Source organism: Bos indicus x Bos taurus, chromosome 5 (genome assembly GCF_003369695.1).
Source record: "Bos indicus x Bos taurus breed Angus x Brahman F1 hybrid chromosome 5, Bos_hybrid_MaternalHap_v2.0, whole genome shotgun sequence".
NCBI lineage: Eukaryota > Metazoa > Chordata > Mammalia > Artiodactyla > Bovidae > Bos > Bos indicus x Bos taurus.
The window spans coordinates 24,878,915-24,903,512 of NC_040080.1; the positions used below are offsets into that span (position 1 = coordinate 24,878,915).

The 24,598-nt window shown below is 41.7% G+C and overlaps 1 protein-coding gene and 1 pseudogene across 2 annotated transcripts in view; both read right to left on the reverse strand.

Moving 5' to 3' along the window:
- The window catches only part of PLBD1 (phospholipase B domain containing 1), an 88,464-nt gene extending 64,773 nt beyond the window's left edge, over positions 1 to 23,691 (reverse strand). Inside the window, exon 1 of one of the 2 annotated variants that reach the window (XM_027541399.1) lies at positions 23,030 to 23,691. In XM_027541399.1, coding sequence (XP_027397200.1) covers positions 23,030 to 23,135 — 106 coding nt within the window. In that variant the 5' untranslated portion in view covers positions 23,136 to 23,691. The remainder of the gene's footprint in view (positions 1 to 23,029) is intronic. The other variant, XM_027541400.1, reaches the window with a different exon arrangement.
- On the reverse strand, positions 1,782 to 3,719 carry LOC113892513 (annotated as a pseudogene).
- Positions 23,692 to 24,598: the final 907 nt, after the last annotated feature.

The window sequence follows — 24,598 nt, forward strand, 5'->3', positions numbered from 1 at the left end:
AAACTAAGATCATGGCATCTGGTCCCATCACTTCATGGCAGATAGATGGGGAAACAGTGGAAACAGTGTCAGATTTTATTTTGGGGGGCTCCAAAATTACTGCAAATGGTGATTGCAGCCATGGAATTAAGAGACGTTTACTCCTTGGAAGGAAAGTTATGACCAAACTAGATAGTATATTGAAAAGCAGAGACATTACTTTGCCGACAAAGGTCCGTCTTGTCAAGGCTATGGTTTTTCCAGTGGTTATGTATGGATGTGAGAGTTGGACTGTGAAGAAAGCTGAGCACCGAAGAATTGATGCTTTTGAACTGTGGTGTTGGAGAAGACTCTTGAGAGTCCCTTGGACTGCAAGGAGATCCAACCAGTCCATTCTAAAGGAGATCAGTCCTGAGTGTTCATTGGAAGGACTGATGCTAAAGCTGAAACTCCAATACTTTGGCCACCTCATGCGAAGAGTTGACTCATTGGAAAAGACTCTGATGCTGGGAGGGATTGGGGGCAGGAGGAGAAGGGGACGACAGAGGATGAGATGGCTGGATGGCATCACTGACTCGATGGACATTAGTCTGAGTGAACTCCGAGAGTTGGTGATGGACAGGGAGGCCTGGCGTGCTGCAATTCATTGGATTGCAAAGAGTTGGACACGACTGAGCGACTGAACTGAACTGACTGAAGACAAATGAAGAAAGGGACTTTCTTGGTGGTTCAGTGGGAGGGGTTAAGACTCCTTGTTCCCAATGTAGGGGACCTTGGTCAGGGAACTAGATCCCACATGCCTCAACTAAAGATCACACGTGCTGCAATGAAGTTGGAAGATACCATGTGCTGCAACTAAATAAACAGTTACAAGAGCTCCCAAATAAATAAATATTTAAAAATAAATGAAAAAAATTAAAATATTGAAAGTTTAAGCACCTTTTCACAGAAATTAACTATTCAATTTTAAAAGTAGAGAGAAAGAAACACTTTATTCTTTTTATCTATCATGAATAATATCAGTCAACCAAGCTTCACATTTTGGGTAGACATTTTTCAAGTATGAATTTTTTCAGAATCTATTTATTTTTAAAAAAGGAAGAATAGGTGAATTTTGGCAGAGGAGTAAAATATAAAACTATGCACAATTTGTTTTAAGATTGGCATACAAACTTCTAAAACAGTACAATTATATAAAAGTACAGTCTATAAAATATCCTTTGGCATTTCACTTGGTAGTTAGACAGAAAACTTTTCTAAAAAAAAAAAAAAATAGCTACAAACACAGTCCATAAGTTAGGGTTGTATATGTTGAAAGAAATTTCCCTTGAGTTTCAAAATCCTTTTCTTCCATAATAACTCAATGGACATGAGTTTGAGCAAATCCAAGGAGATAGTGAAGGACTGGAAAGCCTGGTGTGCTGCCATCAATGGGGTCGCTAAGAGTTGGGCACAACTTAGCCACCGAACAACAACAACCCATGTAAGTTATCACTAGTGAGGTATATAGGGCAGAATTGCTACTGCTGCTGCTAAGTCACTTCAGTCATGTCCAACTCTGTGCGACCCCATAGACGGCAGCCCACCAGGCTCCCCGGTCCCTGGGATTCTCTAGGCAAGAACACTGGAGTGGGTTGCTATTTCCTTCTCCAGTGCATGAAAGTGAAAGTGAAGTCACTCAGTTGTGTCTGACTCTTAGCGACCCAATGGACTGCAGCCCACCAGGCTCCTCTGCCCAAGGAATTTTCCAGGCAAGAGAACTGGAGTGGGGTGCCATCACCTTCTCCGATAGGGCAGAACACTGTTAGGCAAACGTAAAGTAAAGAAAGAGTGCATGAACAAAGAATTCTTCCCATTTTCATAGAAATATCAGGTTAAATCTGACTCATCCTTCTTGACGTGTCACTTTACTTTGGCAGAATTAAAATAAACCCATACAAATGTCTTTGTTCAAGTCCTAGCAGCAGCGATATGTCTCCTTTGGTGGCAATACTTGATGCCAAGACACCGTGCAGTCCCCTGGAGGGATGAAGATTGTGTGCATGTGTCTGCATCTATAACTGCAAACACCAAATGTAAGATCATACATCAAGCGCCACGCTGTACTGTGGTCCCTTCCTCTGCCTGCCACACTTCTTGATGACAACCACATACAGTGTCAAAAACAGGACCCAGTAGCATACATACAGCAATGTTCCTACAATTACAACTGTCTGTTTCGATTCTGAGAATGGCTTTTTAGATTCCATATAAATGGTGAAAACCACACCACCCAGGAGGATTGTGAACCAAATTGTTACAGGGATGAGTCCTATTAAATTAACAACAATGGTCTTCCTTCCAGAAGTACCCCACCCAGCTTTGTTAATCGTTGCAATTGCAAACATCTTGGCGGGAAGTAAACTTGACATGTATAACATGGAGTAGAGGGACATGAAGACCATGATGGTGTTTCCTCTAAGGCAGCTGGCAAAAGATGATTTTATGAGACCCACTAACTGGACAGTTAAGAGGAAGAGGAGTATGTTCCAAGTTTTACCCCTGTAGAAGAGCTGGATTACTGTGGCAATGAGAAAGAAAGGGAAGAACCCAGTGATGACGGCTTCATAGGTCATCCACAGGTGATGTTTGTGGAACCACATCGCATTGTACAGCCACTCTCGGAAGTAGGACTTGCTCCAACGGGTCTGCTGGTTTAACCATCTGAGATATTCCTTAGGTGTTTCAGTAAGGCACTTGGATCGAGCTGTGTATTTCGTTGCATAGCCCAGACTCAGCACTCGGTTCGTTAGGTGCCTGTCATCTCCGAAACTACAATGGCTGCCCATAAATTCTTGATTGTACCAGTCTTCCACAAATTCCTGCAGTAAGGAGTTTCGGTACATTCCTAGGGGTCCGCTAATGCACTGGACACAGCCAAAATAAGACTGACAGGCTCTTTCTATGTTAAAAGCCATCCAGTATCTCACACTGCTGAGGAAAGATATCCAGGAATCATACTTGTTTAAAATCTGGACATCTCCTCCAACACCTCCAACCATGGGATCTTCTTCTAAAACCTTTACCATCTCCACCGATGAGGCAGGGTCAAGTATGGTGTCTGAATCACAGACCTGTACATAATCCACACTCCGTCCCAGTGCTCTGAAAGCCGTGTACATGACTTCTCTTTTACCACCCCATTTTTGCATGATGCAGATATTCTTGCTGGACAAGACCAACTGGGTGACATGTTGTGAGCTCTCTTTATGTGACTCATTTCTCTCACCAGGACCCTTCATGTGGAAGTTGCTCTTCCAGATATACGTGGCTGACATGTCCCTGCCCATGACTTCACTGAAGATGTCCATCATGTAAAGGTCATCTTCTGAGTTTCCATCTATGACCATGACAACTTTAATGCTGGGGTAGGTTAGCCTTTTCACAGATTGCAAACATTTCCGTAAGTAGCCTGGATCTTCTTGATATGCGGCAATGCAAAGAGCAACAGTTTTGTTCAACTTAACGGGGGTTTCTAGAGATTTTTTCATTTTCTGGTGCTCCAAAAAGGCAAACAGGCTTTGGATGACGAGGTGTGATACTAAAACTGCACCGTATAGCCCAAAAGAGAAATAGTAATTATCCGTTTGGAAAAATTGGTAGCCAACAATATAAGCAGCTGTGATTCCAAAGAGGAGAGAAACTCCAAAAAGTGTGGTTCCAATTATTCTCAGGATACATAGTAACCTCCCACAGTGCATCTTGTTCGGCTCTGGGTCATAAAGTTGTCCTCAGCCTGTGTGTCCTGGAGGGTCGGCGGCAGTCAGTATCCAAAACTGAGCTAATAGGAGATCAGATGAATTTGAGACATTGAACCAAAAAAACCTTTTTTAAACACAACATTTAAAAAAGATTGAGGAGTTTTTTAATTTTATTCTCTAGTTCCCCTCCCTTAATAGCGGAAAGTCTCTTCTCTCTTTTATATTAAAAAAAAAAAAAAAAAGAGGCCTGGTGAAAACTCAACAGAACCCAGGAAGTGTAGAATTGGGAGAAAGTCTTTGGCAGGGCCTGGTTCAAGTCCTGAGTCAGTGGGTTGCTGGAAGCCAGGTCTGGTTAACTCTTTTCAGATGCCTTGATTTCTTCCTCCTGGCTGTGGCCTTTCTGCCTCCTTCAATGGAAGGGGGTCTCCTGCTTAATTCTTCACAAATGACATTAGATTCTTACTTTGTAGAAATGATAGAAGCTATCACCTGTGGATTCCTCAAGTTCCTGATAATTTTGTGAATTGATGGTCTCCTCCATCCCTCCACCCATGCTCTGAGTCCCACCACTTTCCTTAAGTGGATCTGCCACTTTCATTAGGAACTTCACTGCACCCTATATCTTCTTGCTCATGTACCCTAAAGCTCCCTCTCTGCAGTGGTTCATCCCCATTCAGGATATTAACGTGCTCCACTGTCTTGCAGCTCTAAGCTAACCAACCACAGCAGCCCTCTCTGGATCACAAAAGAAATTCTTGAATCCTAATGTCACATGAACTTCCAAAAGCACATGTCCCTGGTGACCACTTATTCTTAAACCTCTTTCCTCCCATGGCCTCTGGAATAACAATCACTTCTGAATCACCACCTCCTCTACTTGCCTTTTCCTTACTTTTCCCAGGAGTTCCACTTTATCCCCAACAGCACAATGGTTAATACCTTCTGGATGATTCCTTTAGCACTAGAAATTAAAAATATCCAAAGCAAAACTCATATTCTCTTCCAATCTGCTTTCTAGCTCTGTGTCTTTCAGCCTAAAACCCAAGTCCATCCAGGTCTCCTCTCTCCTCCACAACTTATATTTAATCAAAACCTCCTAAATAGCACTCCTGTTAGTAAGTGCCTCCTTAGCTCTACCTTTCTATGCTAGTTTCTAAAAAATAAATTTATTTGTTTTTGGCTGTGCTGCGTCTTTGTTGCTGCACACCAGCTTTTCTCTAGTTGTGGCAAGCAGGGGCTGCTCTGTAGTTGCGATGCATGTGTTTCTCATTGTGGTGGCTTCTCTTCTTGCAGAGAACAGCATCTAGGATGCTTGGGTTTCAGTAATTGCCACACACAGGCTCAGTAGTTGTAGCTTCCGGGTTCTAGAGCACAGGCTCGGTTGTTGCAGTGCACAGGGTTCGTTATTCCACAGAACGTGGGATCTTCCAGAACCAGGGATCGAACCCGTATCTCCTGCATTGGCAGGTAGATTCTCTACTATTGAGACACAGGGAAGACCATTGCTATGCTAGTTTCGATATCACAGCTAGCCTAAACTTTGAAGAGGCTTTTATCCCCCAGGTCTCTCTGACTTTTAATCCATTTTTCATACTTTGCCAGAGTGACCTTTCTAAAATGCAAAACTAATTTGTTGACTTGATTACCCCCAATTGTCAACAGCTTCTACTTCCTAGAATTAAAATTCTTTGACTTATCCTCTTGGTCCTTCATGACCTGGTTTCTGCCTACCTATCTAGTTTCATCCACCACCTCTTGCACTCCATGTGATCTCGAAACCATTACACACAGTTCTCCGGCCTACCATGAGCTGGTCCAACACTCTGACTTTACATATGCTGTTTCCTCTGCCTGAGATTTGCCCCCTTGTTGACTACTGAGTAATCTCAAAACTGTTATTTAAGACTCAGGAAGCAGCACCCCCTTTATAGGGACTGACTCACTCTACAAGCTCTATGTACCTTGTACGTAGGTCTGCTGGTCTAATGTTACTTACACGTCTGCTCCTGCTCCCAGTCTGTGAACTTGTTTCCTCAGTACCTAATACAGTGTCTGGCCCACAACAAGTACTCAATTTTTGTTGCTGTTTAGTCGCTAAGTCATGTCCGACTCTTCTGCGACCCTATGGATTGTAGCCTGCCAGGCTCCTCTGTCCATGGGATTTTCCAGGCAAGAATACTGGAGTGGGTTGCCATTTCCTTCTCCAGGGGATCTTCCAATCCAGGGAATGAACCCATGTCTCTTGTATTGGTAAGTGGGTTCTTTACCACTGAGCCACCTGGGAAGCCATAGGTATTCAATAAATATCTATAAAAAGGAGGAGGACATAGGAAGAGAGCAAAATGAAGAAAAGAAATGGTATACACAGCATTCATTTCTCTGCCTAAGAAACCATTGCACAGCTGCTCAGGTTAAAGAGAAACTTTATATTCAGGTCATCAGGGAGGTGGGAGGAGGCCAGAATGACTCAGATTCTGGGCTGGGACTCAGCAGATGGGTATTGTATCATCACTTGAGAGAGGGAGCAGAAAGGAAACATGTCTGGGAGGGAGCATATGTTTAGTTTTGGACATACTAAGTTTTTAGTGGTTAAGATACTAGAAAGCTCAGATACAATATTTAAATCCAGTTATCTGCTTTCAACATTCAAAACTGACTCAGTATTTTATTTATTTGGCTGAGGCATGTGGAATCTTTGGTTGCAGAATTCGAACTCCTAGTTGCAGCACATAAGATTTAGTTCCCTGACCAGGGATCAAATCCCGGGCTCCCTGCATTGGGAGTGCAGTGTTTTAACCACTGGACCACCAGGGAAAACTGTATATGAAATGAGCACTAAAATTAGAATCTTACTGTTCGAGCATCACGGCACCTTGGCCCAACAAGGTGATAGACTGGGACTTGGTCAAGCTGCCCTGATCAGCCAGTGTTATAACTGTTAAAGAAAGATCTTGAGCAGGAAAGTCAGTTGTTCTCAGTCAAGTCATGCCCATAATGGTGGGTTTTCTTTGAAAATGGTAAAGTGGAAGTAATGGCAGTGATAAACAGAGGCAGGTGCAGAACACCTATTCACCAGGTTTCTGGTCTTGAAGTCAAGTGAAGTTAAGTCGCTCAGTCGTGTCCGACTCTCTGCGACCCCATAGACTGTAGCCTACCAGGCTCCTCCGTCCCTGGGATTCTCCAGGCAAGAATACTGGAGTGGGTTGCCATTTCCTTCTCCAGGAGATCTTCCCAACCCAGGGATCGAACCCGGGTCTCCCACATTGCAGGCAGACGCTTTACCATCTGAGCCACCAGGGAAGCTCTGGTCATGAAAGAGAGTCCAATTGTTACTGAGTCAATTGACCATAGTTGGATAATTGTGGGCAACATCTACAGAAACATCCTTTCTGCTCCTCCCAAATATAATAAATATGCTTTCCAAACTGATCTTGGACCATGAATGCTACAGCCTCAGCCCCTTCCCAGCTTTTCTCCTGCATTCTCATCCACCCTTACCACCAGTGACCGTGGAGGGAAATGAGAAAGGATGGCTGTTTCACTGTTACTGGTACTACCCCCTTTTCTTACCACAAATAATAAACTTCTGCAAATCTGTGCTTTTTTGACATTCATGTGCCCCCATATATGGGAAAAAAAAAATTTTTTTACCCAGTCCTCAAGAGAATTCAATGAGAAAAATTTACTGCTAACACACTGACCAATTTAGCAAGTGCTTTGAGAATTAAGCCAAAATCTGAGTTTCTTGTGCTACCCCTAATTGATGTCCTCCGTTCCTCAATGTTTTCTCCATATATCAACTCTTCCTGGTTGTCCAGTCTCATGCCTTTAAAAAAAATTTTTTTTCTTAAATACTTGATTAGTTTAAGCCTTATGCTTTTCTATTAAAAAAAAAAAAAAATCCCCACGTTGTGAAGTGACTGGTGTGGAAACTGTAATAGCAAAAAGGTAGAAAAATATCACATAATTCTAATCTCAGCCTTGCTCTATGCAGGCTCTGTGAAGGTAGGGGCCACTTTTGCTGATGACCCCATATCCTGGGAATGCTAGAGCTGGCACAATACTGTTTCTGTGATGGATCTAGATTACATGTGTGTGTTCCTGACCCCAAAGTGAAATTTACCTGAACATTCACAGAAGTTAGTCTAAAATAACTCAAGTCGTTATGTCCTCAAGCTCGGGTAAGAAGCCTAGAGGACATTCAGATGTCCAAGGGGCAAATGCCATCTTCGTGAAAATGAGATTTAAACATTTATAACAGTAACATCCTTAGAATCAATGCACTTGATAAATATTTATTGAATGATTGAGAATATTACTTTCTAAAAAAGTTTTTTCTTCCATAAATAAAGATGAAAAGAAGCCCCATCAATTTTTGATTTCTAAGTAAAAACCCAAACACCCAAATTGAATTTCTTTTCTTTATGTATTCTAATATTTTCTATAAGTTAATTGTTTTCAGTTAAAAAAAAAAAATTCGTCACACTGTCTTAGAATCCGTAAAACAGTAATACATGGCCGAAATCACTCTTTCCCATAGTTGGAACCTAAGTTTGCTAGCACTTCATTTATGAAAGAGGAAGTGGTTTTCAACCCTGAGCAATACGATTTCCCCCTAATATAGTCAGTCAGATAGAGGGAAAAAAGATACATGAGAAAGCAGAGCATATGTCAGAGAAAATATAAAAGCAAAATTGCAACTTAATCTATTCAGATTAGTTTTAGCTAATAGTTTACTATGATCCTCGAATTGCTTTTCTCTTTCATGTTCAATGAGCACAGTCACTCAACTTCCTTCTCTGTACCCTGGCTTTGCATCTTTCCTTCTCTGAAAGGACTTAAAATAAATGGATACCTGGTTTTTAGATTTGCTTTATCTCTTCATCAGAATCACTAAGAAAATAACTAACTAATGAATAATCAATCTCCAGGCAACAAAATCATAAGTTGGTATTTTAGCTCTCACTCTCTCCAGAAATCAGAGCCTGAGATTCTGGATGAAAAGAGAATCATTTGGCAAAGTGCTCCAGAGAACAGGAGTAGGGGGCTAGGAGAGTGAAACACAGAGGGAGGGAAAGCAGCAGGGTGCATTTAAGATGGTCCAAAGAGGTGTGCAAAATAAGCCTCTGAAGACCACACCCCAGGGATGGAAAGAGGGAGCATTTATCCACCTACTCACATCCTGCATAGGTCAAAAGTGGCCTTTGACCATTCCCAGTTATGCACATGCTCCAGTACTAAACAGCTATGATTTCAGAAGAGCTCTGAGGTAGAAAGTGGGGGCTCTTGCAGTTTGGCTGAGGTGAAGTGCCTCAGCTTACCTGATTGAAGCTAGAATAAAAGGCAGAATATGAGGTGGGTTGAATAATGTGTCTAATACACAAAGCAGGTTGAAACGGATTAGTTTAAAAGAAAAAATCTTCAAGGAAACAAAATACTAGTACATAAAAATGCTGCAGGTTTGCTTGGCTCTGGAATGATCTCTTTCCTTCACCTCCTAGAAGTGTACCTGGTTCTTCACTGCTGGCTTAACTCAGAGTTCTTGTCAAGCACATGTATACCTGTGATAGATTCATTTTGATATTTGGCAAAACTAATACAATTATGTAAAGTTTAAAAATAAAATAAAATTAAAAAAAATAAAGATATCAACTTGTAAAAAAAAAAAAAAAGTCTTATCAACAGAAAGTCAACTTTGCCCCATTCTGATTCAGCACTAAGCTCACTGCTCATCTAGATCTCTCTTTAGTTATATGAATTTGTGTGTATTTGTTGCAGTAAATTTGACTATAAATTTCTTAAGAATGAGGGGTGGCATCATGTATCTCATTGTATTGACTCCCTTGGGCTTAATATAATGTTTTATCCTATGGCCACTCAAATCCTCAGCTTTTACACTGGCTGGAAGGTTACCATTGGAGACAGATTCACATCACATCTGCAGTATATTAATTCTTGATTTCTCACTGTAAATTAGAATTTTGATATCTTAGGTCTGGTTTGAGTAACTTGACACTACTTTATATTAGAACTATAGCTGTGTTTGCAAGGCTGCAGGACAAACTTCAGAGCAAGCCTGTCTCTCTCAATCAAGAGACTTTCACAATTTTTCCCAAGAAGATTATAACATATCTGCTGTCTATACAGACATGGAGTTGCAAGTGTTAGACTCAAGTTTCCTCATAATTTCACTACCTCTATTAGTTTCATTTTTTTAACCACATTAAGTAAATTCCTGTTTCATTGTAGTATAAGAAACCTACATAATAACATTATTAATACATTTTCTAGTCACATCTTAAAGATAAGTTATCAAAAAATTGTGAGACCTAAGTTGTAGAAGCAACTGGAACCTTCTCTATTTTTTTTTTAAAAAGGTAAAACAAATGTATTCTTAAACAATTCTTAAAATGTTAAACAAAATTAATTCCTTGAGATTCACTACATTATTGCTGCTACTACCTTTTTTGCTATTTCAATAGTTAATGCATTGTAATTTGGAATCCAACAAAACATAACAGGTGACACAAGTGAAAATAATGTCTAAATAAGTGTGAAAACTAAAGTTTCTATTTTGTGTGTCAGAACCAAGACCCAAGATGAAGTTCACGGATAAAAACTTCAAATATTATGGAAAGTAAATCACCAAGAAATAGTTATTTAAAATTTTCTATCTCAATTTTGAGGCTTCCCTGGTTGCTCAGATGGTAAAGAATCTGCCTAAATGCAGGAGACCTGGGTTTGATCCACGGGTTGGGAAGATCCCCTGGATAAGGGAATGGCAACTCACTCCAGTATTCTTCCTGGAGAATCTCATGGACTGAGGAGCATGGTAGGCTAGTCCATGGGATCACAAAGAATCAGACAGAGCCGAGCAGCTAACATACACATACCCCAATTTCAGGACTGAAGGAGGAGGGTCTTTTCAATTTTCTTCTGGAGAAAGGTTTTGATCTTTTCTATAAGTTTCAGGACCAGGAAACAAAATTTAATAATAAAGATTAATAAGTATTAATACTTCTCCCAGAAATTCTTCTGAAGTTATCTATTAAAAAAATGTTTTTAGCTAAGGTCTAATCAATAAATGTGATGCCATGCTTATATTTGCCCTGTCAGAGTCTATAATAAATGTTCAGTCAAAATATTTGTATGTTAGTCTTTATGAGAGAACCTCCCTAAATTTTCTCAAAATATCCCAAACTCCACACATCTCAAACTAAAGTCACCCTATTCCCAACCCTCAGATAAACACCTTTTCCTTTAGTTCTTACCGTGATGAAGGCAAGAAACATCTACCCGATTTGATCTGGGTATTCTCAACTCAACATTGCTAAGTATTAGAGAAATGCAAATCAAAACTACAATGAGATAACACCTCACATCAGTCAAAATGGTTATCATCAAAAAAAAATCCACAAACAATAAATGCTAGGGAAGGTGTGGAGAGAAGGGAACTCTCCTGCATTGTTGGTGGGAATGTAAATTGATATAGCCACTATGGAGAACAGTATGGAGGTTTCTTTAAAAGCTAAAAATAGATCTACCATACTACCCTGCAATCCCACTCATGGGCATATATCTGGAGGAAAATATGCTTGGAAATGATACATGCACCCCAATGCTCTTACCCTAAAAAGGAAATTGATGTTGTTCCTTCTGGCCATTTACCAAGTCCTCACACTTTTATCTACTTCCTTTCCTTCCCTATGTATCGCTTTAGTTGAGGCTTTTCCCATTTCTGGGAATTATCTTGTATATATTCTGATAAACTGGTATAGCCCTTGAATTGCTTCAAGATGGCAGAGTAGAAGGATGTGCACTCACTCCTTGAGAGAGCACTGGAATCACAACAAACTGCTGAACCATCATTGACAGGAAGATGCTAGAACCAACCAAAAAAGCTGTCCCACATATCCAGAGACAAAGGAGAAGCTGCAATGAGATAGTAGGAGGGGTGCAATCATGATAAAATAAAATCACATAATCACCAGGTGGGCTACTCATGAACTGGAGATAAATTATAACACAGAATTTCTCCCACTGGAGTGAAGGTTCTGAGCCCCATGTCAGGCTTCCCAATGTGGGGGTCTGGCAACAGGAGAAGGAATCCCCAGAGAACCTGACTTTGAAGGCCAGTGGGATTTGATTGCAGGACTTCCACAGGATTGGGGAAAACAGAGTCCACTCTTGGAGGGCACACACAAAATCTGGTACACAGTAGAACCCAGGGGAAGGGAGCAGTGACCACATAGGAGACTGAACCAGACCTTACCTGCTAGAGCTGGAGGGTCTTTGCAGAAGAGGGGGCCAGCTATGGTTCACCATGGAGACAAGGACACTGGTAGCAGCAGTTCTCAGAAGTACTCATTGGCATGAGGCCTCCATGAGGTCACCATTATCTACACCAGCCTGTAGGCTCCAGTGTCAGGCTGATTCAGACCAAACAACCAAGAGGGAAGGAACACAGCCATACCCATCAGCAGGCAAGTGGGGTAAAGTTTAACTGAGCACAGACTTGTCCACAAGAGCAAGACCCAGCTCTACTTACCACCAGTCCCTCCCATCAGGAAACTTGCACAAAACTCTTAGATACTCCATCTACTAGAAGGTAGACAGCAGAAGCAAGAACTGCAACCCTGCAACCTGTTGAATAAAAACCACTATCACAGAAAGTTAGAGAAAATGAAAATGTGGAGGATTATGTCTCAGATGAAGGAACAAAATAAAACCCCAGAAAAGCAACTAAATGAAGTAGAGATAGGCAGAAAAAGAATTTAGAATAATGATAGTGAAGATGATCCAGGATCTTGGATAAATGATTTAGGCAAGGATTGAGAAGGTGCAAGAAATGTTTAATATAGACCTGGAAGAACTAAAGAACAAACAGATTTTTTAAATCAGTAGATTTAACTTAATCTACTGAAATTAAATAGATACTAGAGGGAATCAAGCAGAATAAATGAGGCAGAAGAAGGAATAGTGGCCTAGAAGGCAGAATGGTGGGAATCACTGCCACTGAACAAAATAAAGAATGAAATAAAGACAACCTAAGAGACCTCTGGGACATATTAAACACACCAACATTTGCATTATAGGGGTTCAAAAATGATAAGAAATAGAGAAAGGATCTAATAAAATATTTGAGGAGACAATAGCTGAAAACTTCTCGAACATGGGAAAGGAAACCCCCTCAACCAAGTTTGGGAAGTGCAGAGTGTCCCAGGCAGGATAAACCCAAAGAAGAGCACAGCAAGACACATGGTAATCAAATTGACAAAAATTAAAGACAATGAAAAAATATGAAAATCAACAAGGGGAAAATGACAAAAAAATACACGGGTACTTCCATAAGGTTATGAGCTGACTTCTAGGCAGAAACTCCACAAGCCAGAAGGGAGTGGCACAACGTATATAAAGCGATGAAAGGGAAGAAACTACAACCAAGAATACTCTACCCTGCAAGTATATCATTCAGATTTGAGGGAGAAGCCAAAAGCTTTTCAAACAAGCAAGAGTCAAGAATTCAACATCATCAGAAAAGCTTTACAACAAATACAACAGGAACTCCTCTAGGTAGGAAAGAGACTAGCAACTTAGAACAAACTGTGCAACTATAGACTGCTATATCAAAACCTCATAGAAGCAACAAACCTAAAAACTACAATAGATATACCCACAAAAAAGAAAAAGCAACCCAACATAACACTAAAGATGACCATCAAACCACAAGAGAAGAAAATAAAAGAGGAAAGGAAGAAAAAACACCTGCAAAAACAAACCCCAAATAATTAAGAAAATGGCAATAGGAACACACATACTGATAATTACCTTAAATGCAAATGGATGAAACGTGCCAACCAAAAGGCAGAGACTGTCTGAATGACTTCAAAAACAAGATCTGTACATATGCTGTCTATAAGAGACCCACCTGAGACCTAGGGACACATACAGACTAAAAGTGAGGGGATGAAAGAAGATATTCCATGCAAATGGAAATCAAAAGAAAGTTGGAGTAATCATACTCCTATCAGACAAAACAGACTTTAAAGACTTCTAAGAGACAAAGAAGGACACTACATAATGATCAAAGGATCAATCCTAGAAGAAGATATAACAATTGCAAATATATATGTACCCAACGAAGAAGCACCTCAATTCATAAGACAAATCATAACAGCCATAAAGTGAAAAATTGACAGTAACACGATAATAGTGGGGGACCATAACATCCCACTTTCGTCAATCATCCAGTCAGAAAACCAATAAGGAAACACAGGCCTTAAATAACACATTAGACTAGATGGACTTCATTTATATTTATAGAGCGTTCCATCCAAAAGTGGACGAATACATGTTTCTCAAGTGCACATGCAATATTCTCCAGGACTGACCACATGTTTGGCCACAAAGTGAGTGTAAATTTAAGAAAACTGAAATCATATCAAGCATGTTTTCCAACTACAACACTTTGAGATTAGAAATAAAGTACAAGAAAAAAAAAACAATAAAACACAAACACACAGAAGTTAAACAATATGTTACTCAACAAACAATGGATCACTGAAGAAATCAAAGGGGAAATCAAAAAATACCTAGAGACAAATGAAAATGAAAGCACAATGATCCAAAACCTATAGGATGTAGCAAAAGTAGTTCTAAGAGGAAAATTTATAGCAATACAGTCTTACCTCAGGAATCAAGAACAATCTCAAATAAACAACCTAACCTCACACTTAAAGCAATGAGAGAAAGTAGAACAAACAAAACCTAAAGTTAGTAGAAGAAGAGAAAACAAGATCAGAGCAGAAATCAGTGAAATAGAGACAAAGAAGACAGCAGCAAAGATCAACAAAACTAAAAGCTGGTTCTTTGAAAAGATAAAACTGATAAAGTCTTAGCCAGATTGAGAGAGGACTCAAATCAGTAAAATCAGAAATGCAAAAAATGTTACAACTGACACCACAGAAATACAAAATATCATAAGAGACTACTACAAGCAACTGTATGACAATAAAATGGACAACCTGGAAGAAATGGACAGATTCTTAAAAAGATGCAGACTGAACCAGGAAGAAATAAAAAATATGAATAGCCCAATCATATGCACTGAAACTGAAAACTGTGATTTTAAAACTCCCAACAAACACAAGTCTGGGACACAGGTGACTTCTATCAAACATTTAGAGAAAAGCTAACACCTATTCTTCTGAAACTGTTCTGAAAAAATGGCAGAGGAAGGAAAACTCTCAAAATCATTCTATGAGGCCACCATCACTCTGATACCAAAATCAGACAAAGATACCACACAGATAAGAAAATTACAGGCCAATACCACTGATGAACACAGACACAGAAATCCTCAACAAAATACTATCAATTCTAATCCAACAATACATTAAAAGGCTCAAATACCATGATTAAGTGGGATTCATCCCAGGGATGCAAGGATTTTTCAATATTCACAAATCAAGCAGTGTGATAAACCACACCAACAAACTAAAGAATAAAAACCATATGATCATTTCAATAAAAGCAGAAAAAGCTTCTGATAAAATTCAGCACCGGTTTATGATTTTTAAAAACTCTCCAGAAAGTGGGCATAAAGGAAACACATGCTCAGTCACTCAGTCAAGGCTGACTCTTTGCAACTCCATGGACTGTAGCCCTCCAGGCTCCTCTGCTCATGGAATTTTCTGCGCAATAATATTGGAGTGGATTGCCATTTCCTTCTCCATAAAGAAAACATACCTCAACAGAATACAGGCCGTATAAGACAGCCTTACAGATAACATCATAGTCAATGGTGAAAAGCTGAAAACATTTCCTCTAAGATCAGGAACAAGCAAGGATGTTCACTTTTGCCACTTATATTCAACATAGCTTTGGAAGTCTTAGCCACAGCAATCAGAGAAGAAAATAAAAGGAATCCAAATTGCGGGGGTGGGGGAGTGAAACTGCCATGATACTATACATAAAAAACCCTAAAGATACTACCAGAAAACTACTAGAGCTCATCAATGAATTCAGTAAAGTTGCAGGATACAAAATTAATACAGAGAAATCTCTTGCATTTCTATGCACTAAAAGTGAAACATCAGAAAGAGAAATTAAGGAAACATTGCCATTATCATTGTTTAAAAAAATAAAACACCTAGGAATAAATCTACCCAGGGTGCAAAGGACCTGTACAGGGAATACTATAAGACACTGATGAAAGAAATCAAAGATGACACAGATGAAAAAATATATTATGTTCTTGGATTGGAAGAATCACTATTGTCCAAATAATTATATTACCCAAGGCAATCTGCAGATCAAATGCAATCCTTATCAAATTGCCAATGACATTTTTCACAAAACTAGAACAAAAAAATTTTAAATTTGTATGAAGACACAAAGATACCAAATCATCAAAACAATCTTAAGAAAGAAAAACAGAGCTGGAGGGACCAGGCTCTCTGATTCCAGATTATACTGGAAAACTATAGTCATCAAAACAGTATGGTACTGGCAGAAAAACAGATTTATAGATCAATGGAACAGGACAGAGTGCCCAGAAATAAACCCATGCACCTGTGCTCAATTAATCTATGACAAAGGAGGCCAGACTATACAATGGTGGGAAGATAGTCTCTTCAATAAATGATGCTGGGAAAACTGGACAGCTACATGTAAAAAAAAATAAGAAAGAAATTAGATCATTCTTTAATACCATACACAAAAATAAACTCAAAATGGATTAAAGACACTACACAGCTCCTAGAAGAAAACATAGGCAGAACACTCTCTGACATAAACGACAGCAATATCTTTTTTGATTCACCTCCCAGAGTAGTGGAAATAAAAACAAAAACAAATAGGAACTAATTTAACTCAAAAGCTTATGCATAGCAAAAGAAACCATAAACAAAACCAAAGACAGCCCAAAGATTGGGGAAAATATTTGCAAATTATGTGACCAACAAGGGATTAGTCTCCAAAGTTTATAAACAGCTAATGTAACTTAATACCATCAAAAACAAACAACCCAATCAAAAAATGGGCAGAGGACCTAAATAAACATTTCTCCAAAGATGACGTACAGATGGCCAAGAGGCACATGAAAAGACATTCAACATTGCTAAGTATTCAGTTCAGTTCAGTTTAGTTCAGTTGTGTCCAACTCTTTGTGACCCCATGAATCGCAGCACACCAGGCCTCCCTGTCTATCACCAACTCCTGGAGGTCACTCAAACTCACGTCCATCAAGTCGGTGATGCCATGCAGCCATCTCATCCTCTGCCGCCCCCTTCTCCTCCTGGCCTCAATCCCTCCCAGCATCAGAGTCTTTTCCAATGAGTCAACTCTTCTCATTAGGTGGCCAAAGTATTGGAGTTTCAGCTTTAGCATCAGTCCTTCCAAAGAACACCCAGGACTGATCTCCTTTAGAATGGACTGGTTGTATCTCCTTGCAGTCCAAGGGACTCTCAAGAGTCTTCTCCAACACCACAGTTCAAAAGCATCAATTCTTCGGTGCTCAGCTTTCTTCACAGTCCAACTCTCACATCCATACATGACCACTGGAAAAACCATAGCCTTGACTAGATGGGGAGCTGGTATATTCAGATGCCCACAAATTCATTACTGCTTTCTTACTGTATTTGCAATGATACCTTGCTGTTTTTACGCCCCCAAAGAGTCAGCAAGTGTAACCAAACTACTAGGACAAAGTTTCAGTCATTCCTAAAAAAGAAAAACAAATCAGAGAATATTGCTTCATATCCTTCTCCCTGACTTCTGCTTAGATGGACAAAAGGAGTTGCAGGTGGACTCCTGAAATTCCAGGGGCGAAAGGAGTCTGACATGACAGCCCAAGACTTGCACTTACCCATGTGATGGGGGTAGCATGTGGAAGTTCAAAATCAGTGACTGTGGGCCAGCAAAGCCCTTCTGATGCTCTTAGTCCCAAAGAGCATCCAGACCGCCTGGGTGGGGCCAGCTGCCCTCACCTCCCGTCCTCCCCTCAGCTCCTGCAGCTTGGAGGAGCCAGTGCAGCCTAGTGAGAAGGAGGAGCTGCATTAGGAAGACTAAGAGGTAGGTGGCATTGTCACTTGTCCACGCTGACAGCTAGGTCAAAAATGAGCAGTTAAGGAAAGAGATTTTTTTCTTCATGAGTTTGGAGATTTTCACCATTACAGGGAGTAAGGCATTGCTATTATGAACAGAGTGACAAGAAAAATCGAAACTTGCTCTAGATTTCTTCCAAGAGACAAGAAAGTTTCTGGCTCCACTGAAGAAGCTTGATGGGACTGGGGGAGATAAAAATGAGATGCTTTTATGTTTGCACCCTGCATCCTTCCTAGTCAACGTGGCAGGTATGGAGGCCTCTGTGGTCACACAGCTGTCACTCATGATGCTCTAATTAGCACAGGACGGACTTCTCAGCCTTCGCCTGATCCAGTTCAACAACTGGGATGTGATTGAATTAATATAGGACTAAGAGAGTTCAGTTCAGTTCAGTCACTCAGTCGTGTCCGACTCTTTGCAACCCCATGAATCACAGCACGCCAGGCCTCCCTGTCCATTACCAACTCCCGGAGTTCACCCAAACTCATGTCCATCGAGTTGGTGATGCCATCCAGCCATATAAGAGGAATGCAAGTCAAAACTACAATGAGATATCACCTCACACAAGCCAAAATAGCTATCATCAAAAAATCCACAAACAATAAATGCTAGGGAAGGTGTGGAGAGAAGGGAACCCTCCTGCGCTGTTGGTGGGAATGTAAATTCATACAACCACTATGGAGAACAGTATGGAGGTTTCTTTAAAAACTAAAAATAGGGCTACTATATGACCCTGCAATCCCACTCCTGGGCATATATCTGGAGGAAAACATGATTGGAAAGGATATATGCACCCCAATGTTCATTACAGCACTGCTTACAATAGTCAAGACATGGAAGCAACCTAAATGTCCATTGACAAAGGAACAGATAAACAAACTGTGGTACATATATACAATGTAATATTACTCAGCCATTGAAAAGAATGAAATAATGTCACGTGCAGCAACATGGCTGGATCTAGAGATTATCATACTGAGTGAAGTAAGTCAGACAGGGAGAAAGAGAAATATCATACGATATAGCTTATATGGGAAGTCTAAAAAGAAATGATATAAATGAACTTATTTACAAAATAGAAACAAAGTCACAGACTTAGAGAACAAACTTATGGTTACCAGGGCAAAGAGTGAAGGGAAGGGATAATGAGGGAGTTTGGGGATTGACATATATACACAGCTGTATTTAAAGCTTATAACTAACAAGGATCTATTGCATTACACAGGGAACTCTGTTCAATGTTATGAAGCAGCCTGGAGGGGAAGGGAGTTTGGGGGAGAATGGATACATGTGTATGTATGGCCCAGTTGCTCTGCTGTGCACCTGAAACTATTACATTGTTAGTGGGCTATATTCCAATGTAAAATAAAAAGTGTGTGTGTGTTTTTAAAAAAGATAATACGTTACCACATTAAAGAAAAAAAAAAACTGGTACAGAAAAACAGGAAGTGAGGTGAGGTGAAGTGAAGTGAAAGTCACTCAGTCATGTCCGACTCTTTGTGATCCCAGGGACTGTACAATCCATGGAATTCTCCAGGCCAGAATACTGTAGCTGTTCCCTTCTCCAGGGGGTCTTCCCAACTCAGGGATCAAATTCAGGTCTCCCACATTGCAGGTGGATTCTTTACTAGCTGAGTCACCAGGGAACCCCAAAAAACAGGAAAGTGTTGGGAAATTCTAAAGCAGCCATGGTTAATAAAATTGCACTTTGGCAAAAATAATCATGATGACTTCAGACACTTATAACCCAGGAAAGTGCTTTCTGAAAGAGCTGCTTAATGTACTGGTAGGCACCCCAACTCCCTAAAATGTTAGGCCATGATTAAGAAAATCTGTTTTTATAACAAGTTATTACTTCACTGAACAGGAATTATCATCAGCAATTCTGTTGCCTTATCAAGTGGCTCAGAGGGTAAAGCGTCTGCCTGCAATGCAGGAGACCTGGGTTCAATCCCTGGGTTAGGAAGATCCCCTGGAGAAGGAAATGGCAACCCACTCCAGTACTCTTGCCTGGAAAATCCCATGGACAGAGAAGCCTGGTAGACTACAGTCCATGGGATCGCAAAGAGTTGGACACAACTGAGCAACTTCACTTTCACTTTCTTATCAAGAGATCCATGATGCCTTTTCAGAGAAAAGCAACTCCCATGGCTGGTCATAATAGACACTCAATTATATAGCCTAATAGTTAAGGCACTAGTTAGTTAAGCTTTCCTGATAGCTCAGTTGGTAAAGAATCCGCCTGCAATGTGGGAGACCTGGGTTTGAGCCCTGGGTTGGGAAGGAAGATCTCCTGGAAAAGGGAAAGGTTATCCATTCCAGTATTCTGGCCTGGAGAATTCCATGGACTGTATAGTCCATGAGGTCGCAAAGAGTCGGAAATGACTGATGGACTTTCACACTATGTGCCAGGCACTGTTCCTCATAACAAACTTACGATATAGGTATTATTATAATACCCATTTTACAGATGAGGAAATTGAGGCATGGAGAGATTAGATAATTGGCTAAAAGTAATGCAGTTTGTCAGTATTGGAGCCAGGCTTCAAACACAGGCGGTCTGGCCCCATGCCTTCTGCTTGGAATTTCAACCCATCTCTCTAATATTTGACTTCCAAGAATGAAGACCTACAATGGAAAGAGTGAACATATGGTGCAACTTCCACAGGGAATCTGGAAATAAGGAAGCCCTCAGAGATAAAGGATCAATTGAGATTGGCCTCAACCACAAATCTGCTGTCAATTAAGGAGCCTGAACAACTCCCAGGACTGTAGACTCCTTGACAGCCACTTAAAGGGATTAGCTAATCTAGACAGGCAGTCAGTTAGTCTCAAGTGGTACTGGTAAGCCATGGAAGAGTGGAAAAGGAGTCTGTGACCAGCTGTTTTGGGCAAGCAGTGACTGGTAAGGAGCAGTTATGTACTGTCTGAAATGCCCAGTCCTAGTGAGAGGTAGATGAATCAGGTCCTCAGCCTGAGAATCCCTGATATATTTTTTATCCCAGGTAGTTTGATTACAGTGAGAATGTGCCCAGAGCAGGCTACACAAATAACCGGATTGTTAAAAATCAGTTTCCTTGTATCTGATCAGCTCTGGAGAACTGCAAAGAATGAATTTCTAGAGTCTATCCCTGAGAAACCCAGGGCCAGATCTGAAACTCACTTTACCAAGGCACATGCCACTTTGAGTGTCTTGGCAACCAACCCATCTCTTTCCCTAGTGACAACCTGACTTCTCTATACATATGACTAGAAAAATTGGTAATTCCCTGGTTGTCCCGTGGTTAGAACTCCATGCTTTTATTGTCGATGGCTTGGGTTCAATCTCTGCTTGTGGCCACAAGCTGCTGGGCAAAAAAAAAAAAAAAAAGAAAAGAAAAATTTACAAGGCAACCTAAAACACACGTGGGGCTTTTGGTCTGGAAAGATAAATGCAATGTGATTATGTTTGAAGTCTATAATAGACTGAGGCCAGAATCGGGGACTCAGTTTAAGAAGCAATTTCTTGCAGGGTGATATTTTCCTAAACAAACAGTGCCCCATCTTCAGAAAAACAATGTCTCCACCTCATTCTTTAGGCTGCCCATTCCATCTACCGGAACATTTAAAACAATCCCAATAATCTAAAAGGAGACCAGGAAAGGGAGAAAAGTTTCTGCCATCCTTCCAGACACTACCGCCATTTCCGTTTCCGGGGCACTCCCCAGCCTGTCCCAGGTGTGTCCAAAAATGAGCAGTTTCAGTGAGCCACCACAAGGCGGCATCGACACCACCGCCTCCAGAATGTGCAAGCAAATCACGGATCAGGAGCCGGGGGAGTGATCACTTCTGAGCTCAGAAGCTGAGGCAGCTTCAGAGACTGGAAAAATTTAAGAGTGATAAGTGGGCACATTGCGAAAGCTAAGGCTTTGAAATCTGGTAACTGCACATACTGGTTGATGGAAGACAGTAGAACAAGAACCCATAAGGCGCTTTTAGGAAGGGATAGCCCTGCTGAACCCCACCCTAGTCTTGCGCAAGGTCAGCATAGAAAGGGGATTAGGAAATAAAATGAATCCTCTCTCGTTTTAAATAAATTGTTTCTTACACGTTACTTTTGAAGTTTTTCAGGTTTTGGTTTTTTTTTTTTAACTTAATCTTAGTTTTACTCATTGGGAGTGAAACAGACAAAACCCAGACCTCCCCCCCAACCCCAACACACACACAAACACACCCACTCCTTTTACTTTTGAAGCAAAGGGTACAGTTCAGTGTCAATACCTGTAGGGATAAAACCTTGTTTAAAACCTGTTTTATTAAGAGGGGAGTAGCCAAGTACATGCCGTTTTGCACTTCAGCTCTGCCTCCATTTGCTGTGTATCTTTATGCAAATCATTAAACTTGCTCAGTCTCAAACTTTCTCATCTGTAGAATAGGGATAATAAACCTATTTAGGATCGTGTTATTGTTGTTGTTTAGTGGCTAAGTCGTGTCAAACTCTTTGCCACCCCATGGACTGTAGCCTGCCAGGCTCCTCTTTCCATGGGATTTCCCAGGCAAGAAAACTGGAGTGGGTTTCTTTCTCCAGGGGATCTTCCTCACCCAGGGATCAAATCCACGCCTCCTGCGTTTTCTGCATTGGCAGGCGGATTCTGTTTTACCACTATGCCACCGGGGAAGCCCATTTAGGACTGCAGTGAGCAGTATATGAAAGAACATAAATCCTTGGGTACACTGCCTAGCACATTTCAAGCTAACAATACCAGGTTGCTCTTCTCAACACTTTAAACCAAAGCCATTGTCAATTTAAAAAAAAAAAAAAAAGTGGCAACCTGGATCACACTCTATGATGAGAATAAATATATTTAGATGTCCTTTGGCTGACTCTTTTAGGATCAGTCAAGAATCAGCAAAGCCAAGAGCCGTGCCGGAGAGAACCTATTTGTCTGCCAAGAATTCCGGCCAGCACTTTCTAAGTTCGGAGAAACACACCCCCAAGTCCTCGTCAGGGGCCACCCCCGAGGGCCAGCAGGGCTGGAACAACCCGGGCCGTTCCCCCTGGCAGAAGCTGGCTTCCACCCAGAAAACAGACGGACACCCGCGGGAAGTCAACTTGAGTGGATTGGAGCGCACGGGGCGGCACGCGAGCAGAGGGAAGAGCGCAGGCTTCCAAGGGTCCCTCCCGGCGCCCCCGGCCGGGGCGGCACACTGGGCGCGCGGCTCACCTGCCTGGCTCAGAGGCACCGCGACGGCCAGAAGCAGCAGGAGCAGCGGTAGCAGGGCCGGCGGCTGGGGCAGCCCTAGGCGCTCATCCTGGCTGTGGCGGGACATTGCTCGGCGGCCGCAATCTCCGCTCCGCTTGGCAGGACCAGGCAGCTGCAGGCAGAAAGGTTCTAGGGCCGGCAGCGGGGCGCCCGGACGCGGAGGTTCGGGCGTCCTTCTTAACTTTCCTCTCTCATAAGCCCGGCCTGTTTGGGGCTTTTTAGGGGCGAGGAAACCTCACGTGGTCTTGAGGACAACCTTCGCCCTGCTGGGCCCGTCTGGGAAGGGCGGGTCCTTTCTGACCCTCTAGCGCCCCGTGAGCCGGGCCGGGCCGGTTCCCTTCCTGCACTCCTGGGACCTACTTGCTGCTTTCTCCGCACTCCGTCGAGCGGTATGGCGACCCAGGGCTGGGACAGATCAGTTCATGTCCACACCGCTGGCCTCCAGGGCCGGCCACTGGTTTGCAGCAGCGGAGAGGGGGCGTCCTGGGCAGTGTAGAAATGCATACCCCTGCCTACACGCAGCTCCGATTCCTCGCGCTTTCGGAGAGGGCTTCCCAAGTGCTTACAACTCAGGGTTTAGTGCCCCTCTCCATCCCCGCTGTTTAACCTAAATCCATTTGCTGCCGCTCAGGACTTCGGATCGTTTGTTTTTCAAAACTTCATTGGCTGGAACCACCACTGGCGAGTGATTCAGATTAGATGGGACTGAAACCAGTGATATCCCAGAAAACTCCTGTGAAGTCCCCATTTCTGTGCGGGGTCTGTTGAAAGTGACATTGTGAAGTAGGCAACACCGTGCCTTGGGGGACATTGTGAAGGTGGCAGAGGGTGCCCTAGGTGACATTGTGAAGTAGGCAAAAGGCATTTTATTCATCCAATAAGACCTCTGTTGAGCCCACCTTGTGTGTCCCGTACAGGTATTATAAAGACCATTAAGACCACGGTCTACAGCAGGCAAGGAGCGACAAAGCCCTATAAATAAACAGGTACCGGAAGTTGCCATCAGTGTGTAACAGAGCCCTGCTTACCTATGATTGCATCCACCTGGGGACCAAGGCACCACCTTCTCCATCTTTCTTCTGAGCTTACCGTAGTTGTTGAGAGGAGATGGGAAGGGAGGGAAAGAGGCACCTTCCCTAGAGGGCAAAACACATTTGTCTTGCTAGGAAAGATATAAAACAATTACATCAGATCTCTATGCAAATTGTTAAACACATCAAGTAAGCCTGTTTCTTTCCAAAAGGTGTAATTAACAGCATTTAAACACTTATGCACCGATGGCAAAAATTTTAGCATGACAAATTTGTTACTCAATCTCATTTGGGCTAAATTCTAAGCATTCTTCACCTCCTCCATATTCTTTGCCCCTTTACTTAAGGTTCATTTTTGTTTCAGGGAGCTTATGCATTGACTGGGTAGAGGGCATCTACTCTGTGAGTCATCTTTTTGGCTTGGTGGCTTCCAGTGAGATGTAGTTCATCTCTTCTGTCCTCGTTGTGGTACAGCAGTGGAAGGAATCCACTGTTGACA